Source organism: Asparagus officinalis, chromosome 4 (assembly GCF_001876935.1).
Source record: "Asparagus officinalis chromosome 4, Aspof.V1, whole genome shotgun sequence".
In the NCBI taxonomy this organism is placed as follows: domain Eukaryota; kingdom Viridiplantae; phylum Streptophyta; class Magnoliopsida; order Asparagales; family Asparagaceae; genus Asparagus; species Asparagus officinalis.
In genome coordinates this window covers 6,671,870-6,692,358 of record NC_033797.1, presented here as the reverse complement: position 1 = coordinate 6,692,358, position 20,489 = coordinate 6,671,870, and the positions used below count along the sequence as shown (strand labels likewise).

General features: G+C 36.6%; 1 protein-coding gene across 1 annotated transcript; it reads left to right on the top strand.

Annotated features, from left to right (window-relative positions):
* On the top strand, positions 1,104-18,056 carry LOC109838127 (pyrophosphate-energized membrane proton pump 2-like). The gene is made up of 17 exons (XM_020406596.1): positions 1,104-1,267; positions 3,484-3,716; positions 4,340-4,543; positions 6,532-6,683; positions 6,803-6,950; positions 7,025-7,157; positions 10,875-11,078; positions 12,595-12,680; positions 12,749-12,844; positions 13,041-13,212; positions 14,964-15,151; positions 15,283-15,720; positions 15,970-16,134; positions 16,223-16,378; positions 16,503-16,614; positions 16,729-16,948; positions 17,741-18,056. Exons 2-17 carry the CDS (start codon positions 3,624-3,626, stop codon positions 17,838-17,840), a joined length of 2,667 nt encoding a protein of 888 aa, XP_020262185.1. The 5' UTR covers positions 1,104-1,267; positions 3,484-3,623; the 3' UTR covers positions 17,841-18,056.

Below are 20,489 nucleotides of genomic sequence, written 5' to 3'. Positions count from 1 at the left end.
AAAAAAAGAAAAAGTTACGGATGAATAAGAGACGCTACAGGCACACTTTAAGGCATACTACCAACCACACTACCTCTTTCTACAGGCACACTCTAAGGCTAGGCACACTCTAAGGCTAGGGGTGGTAAATGATCGAATCGAATCGAATACTAAAGTTTTCGTATTTATATTTGTTTAAAATTATCGAATTCGAATGCAAACTCTAATATTCATATATGAGTTTTTCGAATTCGAACTCGAATACTTGGTATTTGATAAATATTCATGAATATTCATGAATACTTTTCGAATATCAAAGTATATTTATTTCGCTAAAGAATTTGATTTTCAAATGATATTTAAATTCATAAATAAAAAATATTCCTTTATAATAAGTAATGTATGTATATTTAAATCAAAATTTTTATTAGAAAATAAATTTAAGATTAGTTTAAGTCTTAAAATCAGTACATAAAACTTTAGTATAAATGGTAAATAGGTTAAAAATATGACATCATATGTGAAATAATACAAATAATAAGTGATCAAATTTTAAACGAATATTTGATAGACAAACGAATCGAATATACATCTGGTCAAATTATATTTGTTAGTAAACTCGAATACTAAAAAATATTTACTTAGTGGTAAATGAACTACCGAATCGAATATGACCGAATAGTTACTCGAATAATTATTGAACTATTTGTTAATTATTTGGTTCACTTCCACCCCTATCTAAGGCATACTCTAAGACACATGAAAAAAATCACATGTGGAGCCCCCTGCACTGTAGAGAGAGAGGAAGTGTGGTTGTTAGTGTGCCTTAGAGTACTCCTCTATCATTCCTTCGGATGAATAACTTGGAAAATTGTAAAGGTGGGCCCACCACAACGTTAGAGCCATTAATCTCCCATCACACCATTCCGCAAAAGCCAAACGGGTCAAATGGCCTATTTGGAACGCAACAAAAGCCTACATAAACGTGCCCCACCACAAGTCACAACCATGGGGGCCGCAAACGGGTCGGGTAAGTTGAATTCAACCCAATTACCACCCGAATTTGCGCCAAGGTGCTACTGTGACTGAAGAATATGCGTTTATTTTACAGCGTGATCTGGAAATTCTCTCTCTAATCCTAGAGAGAGAAAATTGAAACTCAACACCGTATCTCTCTCTAAAAAATCGCCATTCGCGAGCCGGGGACGCTGGCGATTTCTCAAACCCTAGCTATCTTTTTGAACTCCAGTGGATCGAACGCGCCTCCGGTTCTTGTACGGATCCAAAGGTCAGTTCCTTTCTTAGGTTTTCGTTCTTGAAAAATTTGCGATCTTATTGTCATATTATCGATCGTGATCGAAATTGGGAATCGAGGCGATTGTTCCATAGATCTAGGTTTTGGGAGAGGAAGCCACGAAAATTTTGATGAAATGACGATCGTTGGAATGTTCTCTTGATTTTAGTTAGAATCGGTGTTAAATTGATTAGAATTTGCTCGTGAAATGTATTGAAATTAGTTTTAAGTTCGAATCAGCTTATGATATTGAGTCAAAATTATTTTTTCCAATGAATGTATGAAGGTAAATGACGATAGTATATGTTAAGTTAAGGTTGCTATCTTAAGTGTCATTCCCCTACATTAGTCAAATGCGATATCTAATATAATGAACGAATGCAAAAAAAGGTACAGTAAACTAGCTTGCTAGTGCGGGAATATGTACATATTGGGCACATTTTTTTGGCTTATCTCAGGACTGAAGGAAAAGTTAATTGTTGCATCCCTAGATGTTTCTGTTGAGTATTCTGATCAAGCTGACAACCAGTGACTGGTGAGCACGACTTTCCTATTTAATAGACTGAGAAGCTAATATGATCCATAATTGATTTGTGGACACATTCTTTTATGATATCCCATTTGGGCGACTTGGGATTTGCTTAGGCAAGACTTCTAAATGGCATATGTCAAATACATGGTCGTCCAAGAAATAATATGCTGGAGAGTGGTTGTTAGACGGCATGTAGTGACATTAAGTTAATTGAAGATACCATAGTCACTGAAAGCTATACATATCTCTATATTGACATTAATTTTTTTAAATTATGAGTGTCCTAATTGTTTTTATCTAATAGCATTGTAAGCCTTTGAAGTACATATCTCTACATTCATGTATGCAACCCAGAAATGATGTGATAGGGATCCACACAATGCATTACAGATATATAAACAGTCGACCTAAGTAACATGTAACAAATAAATGTACAATCAATCATAACAATAATTTACTACGAAGGAACTGCTGTGTTTTTGGGACATGTTGGCACTGGAATTGAGTGAGTAGGATCTTCCGAATAAAAGTTTTCATGTACTTTTTTCAAGTACTTGCTTACGGGATCATGCATATTTTTACCTTAATTTGAATTTTCATGTGTCCAAGATAAAATATGTAAATTCCGAGCAATGAGAGGTACATTCTCACTTGGTGAAGGAGAGTGAAAGTAGATGCAGAAAGTGAAGTCTAAAGTTGTAGACTGCAGAAAGAGAAATTAAATAATATTTCTTCCCAAGGCATTCAAAATCACTTGAATCAAGCAATATTGTACGAGCATGCTATATATCTTGAAATTTCAAAGTTCTAGTTGCAGTTCCCTCATTTGAACAAATGCCCATTCTGAATCACTCACTATGTTCGCAATCGCACACAATAACATACTTTTAGTGTGTATCTTACTTGTGTATACATCCTAAATGGCTCAAATTGTTGTCATGTTCTGGGAAAGTTCTTCACCAGATTGGCGTGGAGATGTACTACATTCAGGCCTGGGCTTTTTTCTTGTAAAACATCAAATAAGGAGCTCAAGTGGCAATTGGGATGTGAACTTTGTAAAGTTCCCTTCATCTTTTCCACTCTGTTACATTTTCTGGTGATATTTCTGCTTATAGACATTGATCAAAGCAAGTTTGATGTGACAAATGTGCTTCTAGATTGTGTTCGCTTTCAACTGATATCGACACACAGTTTTTCCGAATATATTATTGAGAATAGATAAATTTCTTTTTGAATCAAGACTGTTTTCTCCAAACTGCTAAAGATTTTGTAGATAATGCACTGACCCAAATAGCCACCTGGAATTTTTATGGTTTTGTTCACTATTGAGCATTGAACTTAAACGTGTTTTGACTGCAACTTACTATTCTAACTAATCGATTCTTTTCGTTCCACATGGATATGCTAAGACTGTTTTTGATTCTGCCTTCATTATTCTTCTTATTAACAATTTATTTACTGCTATTTCATTAATCATTATTGCTCTTCTTTTGTCCTGGTATCATTATGCTTTGTATATGTGGTTTTATTACACTATCTTCCTTTGTAATTGAATTTGAATTCAGACATAGTGCTCCTTTTTAGAGATCCACATCATGTACTTCATTTATTGAAAAAACTTAAGTTGAGAAGCCAAACAAATTATTTTGACCACTTTTGATAATTCTTTCTTTTCCAGGATTTAGGTATTTTGCTTAAGTGAGCAAAACAAATCCATTCAAAATTCAGCGACCAGGTTCAGGGAGCGACTTGCCCCCTGGCGGGGAGTTTGCTCCTTTCCCTGTGGCCCGGAGGGTAAATTCTTCTCTTGTTATTGCAATGGATGATGATGTGGAGAATGGACTTGTGGGTTCATACCAAGACCGACCCAGAACATTTCCCAACATGCGGAGTAAATCACAAGTCCCTCTGGTATACTTCTTGATACATCAAAAGGTTTTCTTGACTTGTTATTTTAGCTTGGTTATCTGCTGCTTGTCCAGAGGACAAATTCTATATTCTTGTTTGCATTTCTTTATTTAGGAACTAAACTTGGTTCCTTGTTAACTAGTAGTTTCAACCATGTCATTTATCTTTATGCTGCTTATGCAACTTGTAAAGGGAAACTAACACAAGATTTCTTGTTTTTCTCTTCAAGGTTTTGACTAACACGTGTGACTGTATGACTCTGATATTTTTTATAAATTGAATCCAACTCATATGTACTATGTACTATGTATAATGTAGTATAATGTATCTGTATACAATGTGCATAAAAATACTTCAAGTTGTAGAGTATGTGTATACAATGTACATGTAAATACTCAATACACACATTCAAAATTTCTTTAAAAACAACACTTATGTTCATAGTGAGAAGAATATTTTTTGTTCCAAGCTAAGTATCTTTATATCATGATAATGCTTCTGACAAAAATTCCAATATGTTCATTTTTCATACCTGGTCGCTTATACGCATTAATTTAGATCTCATATCTGTAAGTGGATCCTAATCATATCTCCCATGTTATTCATTGTTTTTCCTACCTTTTCAGATGTTACGGATCTTCACGAGAATAGATGTCCGTATCTTATTTGCCCTTCTGCTCTTCTTGTTTGGAGCTGCAATTTACATTGGAGCTAGTACTTCCCCAATTGTTTTGTTTGTCTTTTCCATCTGCGTGGTCAGCTTCTTCTTCTCAATATATCTTATGAAGTGGGTTCTTGCAAAAGATGAGGGGCCTCCTGAAATGGTTCAGGTATCTTGCATCTTACCTGTTCTGTCTTTTAAACTGAGTACATGTAGTTATCAGTGCCCTTTTGTATGTGTGTGCCTCTATGTTCTAGTTTTTATCTACTGTAGTTGGTTGGATTTAGTAACTTTAGTGTCTTTCCTTACCCGTTATGATGTTCTATAATCTCATTACTATGTTCTTCATTGTTTGCCTGAGATATTTGCACCTCAGTCATAATAGTTTAGCATCTGTTATTTTGAATGAAGCAGATTTTACATGGTCGATCTAGTGCAGTTTTCTTGATAATATTGCCTTTGAGTCTTTATGTTTATGGTTGAAACTTCACTCCAATTATATCAGCTTCCTTAATTTTCTGCATGGTTTAATTGATGTTATGAATGTGCATACTAGTTTGTTTTGAAACACTTTCATTTTGTACGGACTCATTTGTGCTCCTACCATATTAAATAATGCCTAAGAGTTGTGGAAAGACCCTTACTGTGTGTTGAGTTCTGCAAAAGATAGCCATGTAATTCAAACACTTCAACTTATGTATTTAAGAATTTGTGCTTGCTGAATGAAGTCACCTAAAGCTGAAGTTTCCAGATTTATTTTCTTTTTCACCATTCATAAAGATCTCTTGAGAATCCTTTTGATTGTTGGAACTTGGAACTATGCCTTTGTTGTTCCACCATTGTTTCTGCCTCTGATAGATGACTCTACTCGCCACTCAGAACCACCTAAAAAGAAGAATATTCTGTCATTTTATGTAAGCTTTGCTGCCTCCTTGGGTATTGTACACAGTGCTGATGCATTTGCAGAATGTACTGACAAATTGTTATGCTCCTATTGAGGATAAAATTGAGAGAGGATCAGTTGAGATGATTTGGTTATGCACTTGGAGGTCACTACCATTTAGAAGTAAGTGATAGAAATATATTTCATAAGGCTAGGAGGATTAGATGTGAACCTATGAGAATTTGGTTGGAAGCAACAAAATAGTTAACTTTAATGTAGTAGATAGCAGAATGGAAGAACAGGCTTTGTTGTTGGTGGTTTTATGTTTGTAAAGAAAACTGGTCCTATCATGTGCTTAAAAAAAATTCCATTGCATCGTGTGCCCTTTATGAAATTGTAGGAAGCATTAGTATACTAGCTATTCTTATTGGCATTTATCTAAATAATCTGTAGCAGTTGATTCTGAGCTGAAGTCTTATCATTTGAAGTCATGCCAGTGGCTCTCATGTGAAAACCTGGTTGTTTGATGTATAAGTGTTCTGCTAGCTTATGCATTTGTGGTTGTTTATAAAACATAGTGTCCCGTGCTTGATAAATGCTTGGTTTGAAGATTTCTACCTAGATTTTCCTTTCTAGCTATATTGATAATGTAGCTTCTAGCAATTTGTATAAAATATGTGTCTATGCTTGTAAATTTTACTCAAAGGGAACTTTCTAGCTATGTTGATAATGTTGCTTCTAGCAATTTGTGTATAGTATGTGTCCCATCTATGCTTGTAAATTTTACTCCTACCTTTTCCCTCGGAAGTGCTGGTCCATAACTTTTTGAATCATCTTTATTCCTCGTAGTTTTCCACTATATCTGTGTAACAAATTAGCAATCAATTCTAAGACATCTTAGGTTTTTAAAAAACTCTTTTTTTCATGATTATCTAACCTCCCTTCCTACCCGTTTAGATGTATTTATGAAAGAAGTGTTGTGATATTTGTGTTTTTTTTTTTTTTTTTTTTTGGGGGGGGGGGGGGTGGGTTTGAGTACCTCAGTTGAGCTCTAGTTTCCAACCCGTACTCGCTTATATAAATACCCAAAAAGAAGTATTTGAGCTCAATTGAGCCCTAATTCTTTTCAAGAATTCTGCAGCTCTTCTTGTTCCTGACCCTTCGCCCTGAGGTGGATTGTCTGCCACTGCGGAGAGTTCAGTTTCCATAAAATAGGATTTTTTCCTTCTCCGTTGTCTTTTTTGCTTGACATTTTTGGTTTTATCATTCCACAGATATCAGAGGCCATAAGAGATGGAGCAGAAGGTTTTTTCCGGACTCAGTATGGAACTATTTCCAAGATGGCTATAATATTGGCGCTTGTTATCCTTAGTATTTATCTCTTCCGTAGTTCGACTCCACAACAGGAATCGTCTGGCCTTGGAAGGTATTTCATTTGTAAAGTAAACCTTTCTTGCCATAGTGTATTTTACATATTTACACATAAATGTTCTGTATGATATTGGATCTCATTCTCTTTTATGATATGCGCCTCCTCTTTTATAGGTCAGCATCTGCATATGTTACAGTTGCTGCATTTCTTCTAGGGGCTCTATGTTCTGGGTTTGCTGGATATATTGGAATGTGGGTATCTGTCCGTGCAAATGTTCGTGTCTCTAGTGCTGCTAGGCGCTCTGCTAGGGAGGCTTTGCAGGTACCTTACAATTTTTTTTTTGAGGTTATCATAATTGGATTAACCATATTATTGATTCTCTTGACACAATACAGATTGCTGTCCGTGCTGGCGGGCTTTCGGCCATTGTTGTTGTTGGTATGGCTGTAATTGGTGTGACCTTCCTATATGCTACATTTTATGTGTGGCTTGGAGTAGGCTCACATGGCTCAATGAAGGTCACAGATTGTAAGTCCTTGCCACCTTCTTCCTTGACGACCAATAGTTGCCTTGGAATTATGATTTTTTTTATTTAAATGTTTGTGTAGAATATTCCGTGAACATGCTTGATTGGATTTAAGTGTGCTGGACTGGTTGATTGTGTATATGGGATATGTGACACTTCTTGCTTCTTTCAAAATTAAACATATTTCGTATAAGATATTTATAATTTCATACATACATATTTTTTTATATAATTAATGTACATATATTATGTAATAAATATATGTAAGTGTGTGTGTGTGTAGAGAGAGAGAGAGAGAGAGAGAGAGAGAGAGAGAGAGAGAGAGAGAGAGAGAGAGAGCTGGCTATTGAGCTGATAGCCCATTTTGCAACATGGGCTTTCAGCTCATATACATTTTCACGCACACACAAATGTATGTATGTAAAGTAATGCATAGAAAAGGTGTTAGACATCTTTTATGATGTAGACTAGTAAAAATGGGTGTATTGACGTAAGCATAATTCATGCTCGTTATCTGACCATTCAGAGCCTTGTACAGTATTCTTTGAGTTTTGTCATAGATAACATCAGTTGCTCTGGCTGTTTCTTTGCAAATTCAATTCCAAATTTGAGATAAAGTCTTTGCTAAAAAAATTCCACAGTTTTATGCAGCTTACATGGCACTTTCGTTATTTTAAAGAAGATTTGACCACTTCTAGTCAGTTGTTCAATTGTATGTGCTGTCCTGTGTATTCAGATCTTACATAACTGAACTATCTGGATCTTGAAGTCGAAGATCTCACAAGAATTTATTCCCTATAGTCTCATGTACGATACAGCCATACTTGCTTCCCCTTTTAGATATGGATTTTAGCTTATACATGAAAGCTCATTTCCCTTTTCAGACTAATAATCGTCTTGTAGACTCGTCATATTCTGGGCGAGCTCTCCTGTTTCCTCAAGTCTTTCTTTGTTTTCTGGACCTGAAAGTCTAAAAATCCCTTGAGTCCGTGAATTCCAAAATTTCTTCAGTGTAGTGGAAAAAAGGGTGATAAATTTGTTCTCCCTTGACAACCTTTTTGCAGGCTCCATGAACTTAAGTAATATTTCCAAAATTTTCCATTTCTCGCAGCTCTTTCCTTTCCCTGCTAACAACCAAATGTATAAGGACTGCTCAAATATGTCAAAATTGTCTCTGTTTCCTGATCATCAGGACTCCTATACTGACTTGTTTAAGTAATTCCCATAGCTGCTAGTTCAACCGTTCAACAAATTTAGATGGCAAAATACAAAGTGAAATATGTAAGAGTTATTTGCATATATACCCCTTAAATCATAGGCATTTGAAAAACTAGCCCTCAAATCTCAGTATTTGCAAAACCACCCTCCAAATCATCAACTTTGGGGGAAAATACCCCTAAAATAAAATATTTCTCAGTTGGTGAGTAAAAATTTGACTTTTTTTTTATATTTCAGTTACAAATTAACTTGTCAAAGTTGATGATTGATTTATTTGGGGGTGTTTTTTTTTTCAAAAATGGATGATTTGAAGGGTAGTTTTGCAAATACTGAGATTTGAAGGGTAGTTTTGAAAATACCCATGATTTAAAGGGTCTATATGCAAATAATCCAAAACTAAAACACCAGAACCAAGGGGGAGGAAAACTGAGAATCTGAAAGGGTTAAAGTATAGGCTTAAAACTATTGAACAAGCTAACAACACTGTATAGTGGGCTTCATAATCCTGTCTAGACTTGAACAATTGACTAAACCTAAGGGATTTGTTACCACTATGTTACATGGGTACTTCTATTAGGAAGCCATACCCATACTCAATACGTTCCCAAACCTTTGAGGCCCTTCTTGAATATATGTGTATGTCCCATACCCGCACCCGTACCCGCACCAATACCCGTACCTGTATCCATGCAACCTAGGGTACACCGGTCATCTATGCTGCATTAACTTTGGGGTATACGTTTGTATCTACGGATAAACAACATGTGCAAAAAATGAATGTAGCAGAAATGAGAATGTTGAGATGGTCTTGTGGGTATACACTAAGGGGCTGTTTGGTTGGTTTCCTAAAATCAAAGAAAAGGAAATAGGACCTTGAAAATCATTAAAAGTTAATTTCCATTCATTTCCATCCTTAAAAATCACCCACATCATCCAATATTATGGTGACAACTCATCTCATCTCTTCTCCTTTCTTACTTTTAAGAATGAACCAAACACAAGAAATGGGTCGCATCATCCATCTCATCTCATCTCATCTTTAAAATGAGTCACATTATCCAATAATATGGTGACAACTCATCTCATCTCATTAAAATTTGATTTCCATCCATTTCCTCAAAAAAAATCATGAAATGGGTTTCCCTAAATATGAACCACATCATCCAATAATATAATGACAACTCATCTCATCTCATCTCTTTTCTTAGTTTTAAGAATGAACCAAACACAAGAAAAGAACCTATTATAGAAAATAGATTTCTTATAATTGATTTCCTTGTTTTTTAGCCAACCAAACAACCTCAAAACAAGTCATGGAATTTGTTTCTTAAAAAATCACTCACATCATCCAATAATATAGTGACAACTCATCTCATCTCATTTCTTACTTTTAAGAAGTGAACCAAACACAAAAAAAGAACCTATTATAGGAAATATATTTTCTTTTCTTTGATTTCCTTGTTTTTTTAGCCAACCAAACAACCCCTAAAAGATAGGATAAGAAATGAGTGCATTGGTAGTAAATTAGAAGTTGCTTTTGTGGAGGATAAAACAAGAGAGAATCGATTAAGGTGGTATGGTCATGTACGACGTAGATCTTTTAGTGCACCGTTTAGGAGAAGTGATAATATTATAGGTAATTGAGCAAAGAAATTCAGAGCTAGACCTAGACGGACTTGGTTGAAAGTAATTAAGAAGGATATGGTTATGGTTAGCTTAACAAAGGAGACAATCCATAATAGAACGTAATGGAAGAATAGAATTCATGTGGCCGAGCCCAAACACTTGGGATAGAGTTGTTGTTGTTGTTGTTGTTTTGTATCTGGGGATAGTTCTATTATGAAGTTTGGGGCTGGGTAGATGCTTACATACAAATATACGTGTTAAAAGCAGCAACGTTAACTTTGTAAATTATCTGACTCGGGAAGATTATTGCCACCACCATAACCACATGCAGCTTACTTTAATGTCAGATTGGTAATTACAGCCTTGAGCACAGCCTATGAAAAATGGATTGAAGAGTTCTTGCCATCTAGAGAGCAAGTTGTTTGAGAAAGTTTTCTTTTTTTGTGTGTGCTAAATGTATAGCACCCATGTGGCTGTTTTTTTGTCTATACAGCAGCAAATACAATGGTGCACATTATAGTCGTCATGCATAAACAGTGTAATAATATGAATAGCATAAATAGTCTATTAATATGAATAGAATGTTCTCTCATCAACTGTGTATTGAAAAACAATATCCCACCTTGTGTCCTGACTATGTGCAGTTATAATCTGAGAGATCAAGTTTTGTAAGCATGTGTTTAATCCTTTGTTCTGATAATCATACTTTATGTAATTTTGATTTTTAGTCTCTTTTTCTATATGTTATATTGTTATCACATGATGTGCACCTCGTTTTGCAGGCATTATCAACTAATCAGTTGGCTGATATTTCTATATTAACTTTTATCCTATATGAACTGTGACACTTGTATGCTTCTTTGCATTTCATGCAGTGCCTCTTCTCCTTGTCGGATATGGTTTTGGTGCCTCGTTTGTTGCTCTTTTTGCTCAGCTTGGTGGCGGAATTTATACCAAAGCAGCAGATGTTGGAGCAGATCTTGTTGGAAAAGTGGAGCAGGGAATCCCTGAAGATGATCCTAGAAATCCTGCTGTGATTGCAGACCTGGTATACATTATTTCTCTCGTGCTCATATGGCGTAGACATGCATAGAGTTGTATTCTGATGATAATCTCATGTCTACTTGATCATAATTGTACACGGGCAGTATGCTTATTGTATTTAGTTATGTCACTCAACCATTACCAACATCGCTGTGTGGTTTTTACAAAGTAAAGTTTTATATACTGGACACCTAATATCAGACAAACATTGATTTGGGAATTTGTCAGAAGCAGTTCTTACAATATGGCTAGAGTTGCTATTATGTTTTATTATATGATATGCAATCAATTCTGTTCCATATTCTGCATATCTAGACATATGGTCATTTCCTCGTAGTGCGTACTTTAGTAAAATGAACTTAATCCAATGGAAGGTGTTTGTTTCCTTCGCCTTCCGTTTCCATCTCATGGCAGATTTGAAATCTCGTCTTTGAATTACCAGGGATAACATCTTTTTATCCCATGATTTTGGGTGCCTTTTTGTTCCTTGGGCCTGTCATAGTTGAGATCATGTATATTTTATGTCTTGGTGTTTGGTCCTTGGTGAACTCGTTTTGAAGACATCTCTGACCAGGGTTTATCACGTTTGTTCCAGTTTCAGTATGTTGTCTGGTTGGAACAGATTGAAATTATAAGGTTGGGACCAGAATTTTGATCACAGGGAGATGGAAATATTAACTATTTATGATCATAATGAAATGAAAATATGACCAATTTTACAAAAAGGAATCTTCTGTCCCATTTTTCACATTTATTTCACAAAATATTCTTGAAGTATAGACTTCATATGAAAAAATGTCTTCTTTTCTCTGTCTTGGTAAAGATTAAATTTGAATGAGTGCACTGTGCACTAGAGTTTTGTTCAACTATGAAGCACGGACACGCATAACATGAAGCCGTGTCGTGTCGTGTCCGTGTCGGACACACGTATCCTATTATGAAGCACGGACACGCATAACATGAAGCCGTGTCGTGTCGTGTCCGTGTCGGACACACGTATCCTATGTATTTTTTAGGATTTGCCTCGCCGTGTCGTGTCGTGTCCGTGTCGGACACACGTATCCTATGTATTTTTTAGGATTTGCCTCGTGTCGGATGACCGTGTCAGATCCGTGTCCGTGCTACATAGTTGTTCAATGAACAGGAAAAAAATGCTTAGGAACTGGTCTCAAGTGTTTACTTTAGCTTAGGAGACTGCTATTGAAGGTAAAGTAAATGAAGGCTGGTAAAGTGGGTGATTAATTAAACGGTTATGGGTTTTTCGATTAGGTGCATGCTGGTTAAGCGTTCACAGGGATTGGTAAAGTGTGAATATTTTTCTCCTTTTCTTTCTTTTTGTTTTATGATTATGGGATACAGATGCTTAAGTTGCATATACTAAATAAGAAGAAATCAAAGCTAATTTTGCATTTTAAACTATTATTAAAAAACATGTTGCGGTTTTATCAGCATAAATTGTGTTGGGAGTTCAATGTTGTTATTAGTTACATTTCCTGCTTTTTCCCCTGCTAGAGCCTAAAAGCATCTTCTGCATTTTTATTTGCACAATAGGTCTCATAGATTGTTTACAATATCATAAAGTGGGAAATTGGAATCAAATATGTAGCTTTTTAGCAATTTTCTTGTCAGATGGATGGGTGAGATTAGGTTACTCTCTTGGATTTCGTAATTTCACTAAATTTTTTCGTATTCCAAAATGGTACAGTTTTCCCTCAGCGATAAAGTTATCTTGTGCAAATTGCGCAATTATCATAATCTTTCTGACATTAGATTTTTGGGCCCCATCCTGAACTTGAGAAGTGTGAGATCAAAATCTAGTAGGAGTTATTTAAGTGTCCTAGATCTTTGCCATAGCATGCATAGTCTATAGTCTGATAAATCTTCGGAGTGTTTATTCGTAATTTTCACTCTCATTTTGATAGTCTTTTATTACGATACACATGTCTGTGTTCCTTATAGTAGTAGTGTGCTAGAATGATACTGTATGTTTAGTATAGAGACCTTTCCTGGGAGTTCAGACCGCAACAATCCTACTGACATTTGCTCTTATGGTGGCCAGCTACTACAATACCGGGTTCACTGAGCTGAGTGTTGTTGTCTATGTATCTGCGGAGATAATTAGTGCTATGATACTTGGAGGAAGTATGGCTCAGCGCTGCAAAATTGAAGGCAAGGCTCTACTTATTCTCTTGACAATTTAATATCTTTTTCCTGCAAGATCTACATGCATGAAGCTGGATATGAAAAATACTTTGTTAAACAACAATTGAGTTCCTACAGACATCCTCAGAATTTTTTTATCTATGGTTCATATGGATTGCAATATAAGTTGGTGATTACTTTAGTTTCGATAAGCTTGGCTTTAGACCATACTTTCTGTTGTAACTTACCATTTTCAGACCAGTCAAATATTATGGGTGGGTATTTATGCAACTTACTTGGTTGGAGATGTATGCATGGATGCCTCATTCAAATATGATATCTCAGCCTAAGCTATCTGTGTTTTGACCCTGACAGTTGGAGAAATTAGAATCCTGTAACCAACTTCTCGGAGATGTCCATTTCTTTGGCAATATTCTGTGTTTTATGCTCTCCTTATAACGGGTCACTTACTATACTGTTGTGTATATAGATTTAGACACAGCAACAAATATGCTTTTATTCCTGTCTCCAGATCTTCGTAATTGAGAAGATGTATATATGCTTGAACGTCATCTCAAAATTGACTTGAAATTATAATTCATTCTAACCTTCTTGAATCTTACATGTTAGCGTGGACGATAGATGGACCTAGGTAGGTTGACATCAAAACATTTATTCACCACCGACATTATGGCATTGTCATACTCTCCATGTGCGTATTTGCTGTTTGGTTCAAAGTGTAATCATCGTGTCTGATGTTTCTTATGTGCCCATCAATGTTTTTGGGGATCTGTTGTATGCCGCAATATCTGCTACAATGCGCAATGATGTGCTTGGAAAAGTAGCAGACTGACAGCTTGAGCAGCTATTACCTCCATATATTTAGTGATAGAAGTTACAGTTACCTAAAGTATTATACATGTTTTAATTCTTATCTATCGGTTATTATTTTTAACTTGTTCGCAAGATTTTATAAAGAAAACCACCGATGTTTTTTGTTTATTTTGTGAGTGATCTCTCAATATATCTAGTATAATAAATTCAATTTGTTTTGTTTTATTGTGCGTGTGAATGCAATGATTTTAACGTTACTGAAATCTGGTATCTCTATTGATTTTTACTTTACAGATCTTAAAAGTTCACATCTTTTCTGATGTGTCCACTGTGTCTCAGTAGTTAGCCCCTGCTAGTAGATTCATGGTATTGAAGCCGTTTGCGTAGTTCCGTGTAGATGTAGATCCTCAATTGTGCTTCTAAATGCAATTTCCTATAGAAATTATCATCTCCAACCATTCCTTAGACCTAGCTAGTCTACTAAAACTTTGAGGAATATTGTGTGGTTAAGCAATCAGTAAGATAGGTTCCTGTACCCGCCAACTAGCTTACTAAGCATCAGGTTTCTAATTGGTTATAGAACTTCATGAAATCTTGTGGAGCCTTCTTCATTGACACCATTCTGAGGGAAAGGCAATGATGTTGATCCGTTCTTGCAGTTACTAGACCTAGGGATTGACAGATGGATTCAGTTGCCGCACTAATCACTTATTTTTCCTTTCTTGTCCTTTTTCTTTTTCTTTTTTATTTCGTGCAGATGCTATATGACAAAAGCTCGTGCTATATGTGTCATTTTACAGTTTACTCTTAAGTTTCAATTGTTATTATGATAGAGTTCTCAATCAGATGGAAAAAACTGTATAGTAAAATTTGGAAATCATGTTATCACTTTTTCATGGATTTTATTTCTGACTGACTGATGATTGGATATACTTCTGTTGCAGATCCTTCAGGGTTTATCCTATTTCCTCTTGTTGTCCACTCTTTTGACTTAGTGGTATCATCAATAGGAATACTATCAATCAGGGGAACACGTAATGGTGGAACCAAGGCTGCTATAGAAGACCCCATGGCAATACTACAGAAAGGCTATTCTGTTACAATAGTCTTAGCTGTAATAACTTTCGGCCTGGTAAAGTTTTCCTCATGTACTGACTTCTTTTCCATTTTCTCATTTAGATGAGACATATTAATCTCTGCAATGTGCAATCTTAATTCCTCTTTCTTCTCATTCTGGCATTTGTCATGGGATAACTTTGGCAGTCCACTCGGTGGTTACTTTACACTGAACAAGCTCCTTCTGCATGGTTGAACTTTGCCTTATGCGGCTTGGTAGGAATCATTACAGCATACTTGTTTGTCTGGATCACCAAGTATTACACAGATTATAAGCATGAGCCTGTCCGTTCGCTAGCTCTTTCAAGTTCTACAGGGCATGGAACTAATATAATAGCAGGCATAAGCTTAGGTTTAGAGTCAACAGCTCTTCCTGTTCTTGTGATTAGTGTAGCAATTATCTCGGCTTTCTGGCTAGGACGCACATCAGGCTTGGTGGATGAAACTGGAAAGCCAACTGGTGGTCTATTTGGAACAGCTGTAGCAACAATGGGAATGCTCAGTACAGCGGCCTATGTCCTCACTATGGACATGTTTGGACCAATAGCTGATAATGCAGGTGGCATTGTTGAGATGAGTCAGCAGGTATGAGGTACCATCCCTATAAGTATTACAGAACTTTTGAATTTTTTTTACTTTTATTTCCCTTGGGGATAAAATATTTTAATTCCTAAACTACATGGCATAGGAAAATTCTCAAACCCTGAAAGCACAGAGAGATACTTTTTCGTTGATAATTCAATGTTAGAAGAAACTATTTATTTCTATGAAAGAGTACCGTTTATTTACTTGAGACCTCTTTGGTCATAACTCTTGGCGATTAAATTCATGCAGCCTGAAAGCGTTCGAGAAATCACAGATCTCCTGGATGCTGTTGGTAACACTACAAAAGCTACTACTAAAGGATTTGCTATTGGCTCTGCCGCTCTTGCTTCTTTTCTCCTTTTTAGTGCTTATATGGATGAAGTGGCTTCATTTGCTCAGCTCCCTTTTAAAGAGGTATCACAAGCGCCCAGCCCTCTCTTGTACTTTCCAGTATACATTTCACTTCCTTTTTGTGATGTCTTTGTCATTTGTGGACTTAAAGGTCGACATAGCGATTCCGGAGATTTTTGTTGGAGGGCTGTTGGGCTCTATGCTTATCTTTTTGTTTAGTGCCTGGGCTTGTGCAGCTGTTGGAAGAACTGCTCAGGAGGTTGTTAATGAAGTTAGGAGACAGTTTATTGAGAGGCCAGGTATAATGGTAAGTGTCTAGGTATGAGAAGTTTAATACTCTCTTCTCCAATATTTTTGATAATTATGTTCAAATCTATCTGCTAGTCATGGGAAACCCTGAGTCATTTAAACAATTTTGCGCATCATCCCAGGAATATAAAGAGAAACCAGATTATGGTCGTTGTGTCTCCATTGTGGCATCTGCATCCTTGCGAGAAATGATAAAACCTGGTGCTTTGGCAATTATATCGCCAATAGCCATAGGTATGTCTTCATTGTATATAGTGCTCTATAATTGTGTATTTTATTTGCTTTCAGCCTTTTGACGATGATGGTGGTGGTGATACTGTTATTATTTTAATGTCTTGTGGTTGTCAGGATTCCTCTTCCGGTTACTGGGTCAAGCCACTGGCCAGCAGCTTCTTGGAGCCAAAGTCGTGGCATCAATGCTAATGTTTGCTACAGTTTCGGGTATTCTGATGGCTCTGTTCCTAAATACTGCTGGGGGAGCTTGGGATAATGCCAAAAAGTACATTGAAACTGGTGCTCTTGGAGGCAAAGGAAGTGATTGCCATAAAGCAGCAATAACTGGAGATACGTAAGTTTGCCTTGTCTATGTATTGTTGTATGCTGTAATAGATCACTAATCTTTTTGCTAAGTGTAAATATGTGTTTTCACTTTTAGCTAGGAGAGTAATTGGACTTTCTTTTCCCTAAATGAGGTTATAGGAGTGCAATAAATTTGTTCATCATCATTTGTTTTTGGGAAAAGTTCATCTTGACACCTGGAATACCTTTCCCCGAGTTAGCTATTGGATCAAGTTAACTATTTCCCATATTTACTTGGTTTTGCATTTCGCTTGAAACCAGAAACCTTCCTATCCTTCTATTGCTTTGATGCAGTTATGATTTTGTTATTCAAGTTACTACCTTCAAGACCTTAACCTTTTTTTTTTATCCCAATAGAAATTATATGGAAAATGAAGACCAAACATCAATTGACTCTGTATTTCAGACTGGAAACCTCAACATTTAGAGTATGTTTGGCACCCTCAACATCTAGAGTATGTTTGGCACTGCTTTTTCTTATCCACTAGTAAATTCCGCACACATGGATGACGCATTAAAGTGTATTTGGCGATAACTTGACATGGTAGCTAAAACTTAAGTGGTAGCAGATGACACGTCCAGCATTGGCACATAGGAGGAATATTAAAAAACATTTCCAAATATTTCTTCCACTTCACAGGGGATAATGTATCCATTCATTACACCGTCTTTAGCAGAATTTCTTCTTTTTTTTTCTTTTGACATATTGGTCATTATTCATTTTTTCAGTCCATTACTTACCTCCTCAAAGGCACTAATGAAAATTTCCCCTCCCTTGTAGAGTTGGAGATCCATTCAAAGACACAGCAGGGCCTTCCCTCCACGTTCTCATAAAGATGCTTGCAACAATTACCTTGGTCATGGCTCCCGTATTTCTGTGAACAATATGTTTGTGTCGATCGGATCTCGAGTTGATAAAAAAATATATACTTTCATCACCCCCTTTACTTGTAGATGCAATGTTCCTCACGGGGTGGGAACCGAATGCACTCTTCATATGGGACTAATCTTATTTTAATTATTTTCCCCTCCTTGCTTTGTTAGAGCTAGTGTTACATGACCTCTCTGATTTAAAGTAGTGACATTTACTATTATTATTTTTGGTGCTTAGATAAAAATAATATGCTTTCCAGGTGGGGAAAAAAAGTACTTTTCAATCCATTGAATGAAAGCAGATATAGCCTGGAAGAAGCAATAATATTCGGCTTGTGCAATCTTATATAATGAAATTGTAGCTCCTTTTAACATTTTGGATTGTTAATCTTATTTCTGCCCGTCATCAACGAGAGAAATTGTAGCTTGATCTCTGCAGAAATTATCTGAATGCTTTTGAGAAGAGAGCGCAGAACTTTGCTGATGCTCTGATTACTTTCAAAGTAAACACATGGCTTATATTATTCAATACAGCATCCACATATGAGCAGAAATTCTCCTAAACTTTAGCTTCCCTTTTAAGTAAAAGATTATTAGGAGAACGGTTGAATCTAAGTCATTAAATAACTCTCAAGCTTCTTGGAGAAGCCTGATGCGTAAATATCAACATTGTAGTGAGATCCTCCACGAACACCAGCAAATAACTTTATTGGAATATATTCAATTGAAATAACTACGGCTAAATCATCAAATTGGTGTATTTTGTTGACTTTAATATATTTTCTTACTAACGTGATGTACTTTTTTTACTCTGGCAATGGTAAGGTAAATAAAGTGTGACCTGGGGACAACAAGTTTTTTTTTTTTTTTAGCTGGAGCAAAATTTTCTCATGAGATCACCTAAAGTGACTATGCATGTCTTATGTGGCTCAATTAGACTTATGTGGCAAAGGTTAAGCGGAATCTTTAACTAACCGTAATGAAAAACTTCCTCAATGTTTTCCCCCTTTCTCTTTTTTCCTTATTCTCTGTTCATGTGAGGAACAGAGTAATCCTTTCCCAAACTGCAAAAATCCCCTAACCTAATATAATTTGTCCTAACCCATTTTGATCCTAGGGGAAAGAAGAACACATAATCTAAGCCCCATCCTTTTGAACCCCGTTAAAAAAAAATCATTTTCAGCTCAAAATGAATGAACCCAGCTGTGTATCACGTAAGAAGCCTCATGAGCATCACGTGACATTTAGTCATTCGGAATTTTGTTCTGGCAAAAAAAAGTAGGCGTCATCATCACAGTGACCTACTTTATATACCTTATCATAGTCGAAGTAAGAAAATATATCAAGTTGGTGTTTATGGTCAACAAAATATGTCAACCTAGTAATTTTACCAAATAAGTATATATAAACGATTAAAATGTCATTAATTAAGTTAATTAAAAATAAAATAATTATCTACGCGGACGATGTTGTTATATCTGATAGAAGTCAATTTTCTTGCCTGAAAATTAGTATGGGAGTAAAATTTAAGAATGAGGATCATATTGGGCTAAATAAAATAAAACCGATTATAATTTGAAGGGTTATGTTAAAAATATGAACAAATTTTCACTGTAGCCTGATTTTAAATTTTTATTATCAAAATCGACTGTGTATCGTTTTATTTACTGAAATCGACCGGTTTTCTCGCCACGTCAGCGTCGCGGCGAGAAAGCTGGTCGATTAATTTTTAATCGTCTTCGTAAACAGTCGGGGTTGGCAACCCCGACTGTTTAGTTCAGCGCCCGCTAACAGCTTCACTAAATGGTCGGGGTTCCCAACCCTGACCATTTAGCAGAGCCCAGCGCTAGCTGGGCTGAACCACGGACAAAATGGTCGGGGTTGGCAACCCCGACCATTTAGCAGAGCCCAGCAAGCATCAGCGACGAAATGGTCGGGGTTGCCAACCCCGACCATTTTGTCCGTGGTTCAGCCCAGCTAGCGCTGGGCTCTGCTAAATGGTCGGGGTTGGGAACCCCGACCATTTCGAAGCTCATTTTTAATTGGTCGGGGGCCAACCCCGAAAGTAGTCGGGTTTGGGAAACCCGACTACTTATTCTGGGTCCCCACAATGGTCGGGGTTCCCAACCTCGACCATTTTGCAGACCCCATTCCAGCCCACATTACTTGGAAAACTCATACTTCCTGTAGTACAAAATGTAATCACAAATAACACATGCTAAAATGCAATCATACTCCTGTTATCAATTCACAATACAATCACAAACACAAATATAATACGTACAATTCATATTCGCAAACTTAACATTATATCAAATCCATCGCAACACAAACAACATATCAAGTCCAAATTGCAACTCACCATCGCAACACAAACAAAGTCCATCGAAACTTAACAAATATCAACAACGCCCTTTCCCCTCCCTCTTCCTCTCCCTCTCCCTCTCCCTCTCCCTCTCCCTCTTCTTCCTCTCCCCCTTCCTCGATCACCTTCGACGTGAGCTCGGATAAGTTCCTCGTCCGGTTGTGTGTGAAGTTGGGAGTGCATGACATCCGCGTCGTCTCGAACCGCCTGTGAACATTCGGCCTGAGTTTGCTGTGAGACGCCAGCTTCATCATGCGCATAGCTTGATCCCGCCCCCGTGTGTCCTCGTCGA

Excerpts from the sequence above, each read along its gene's own strand:
- LOC109838127 (XM_020406596.1), top strand. The coding sequence starts at position 3,624 with ATGGATGATGATGTGGAGAATGGACTTGTGGGTTCATACCAAGACCGA. Across the intron at positions 11,079-12,594 it reads TTCTCTCGTGCTCATATGGC|GTCTCATAGATTGTTTACAA; the intron begins GTAGACATGCAT and ends TTTGCACAATAG. Across the intron at positions 16,135-16,222 it reads CTCAGCTCCCTTTTAAAGAG|GTCGACATAGCGATTCCGGA; the intron begins GTATCACAAGCG and ends GTGGACTTAAAG.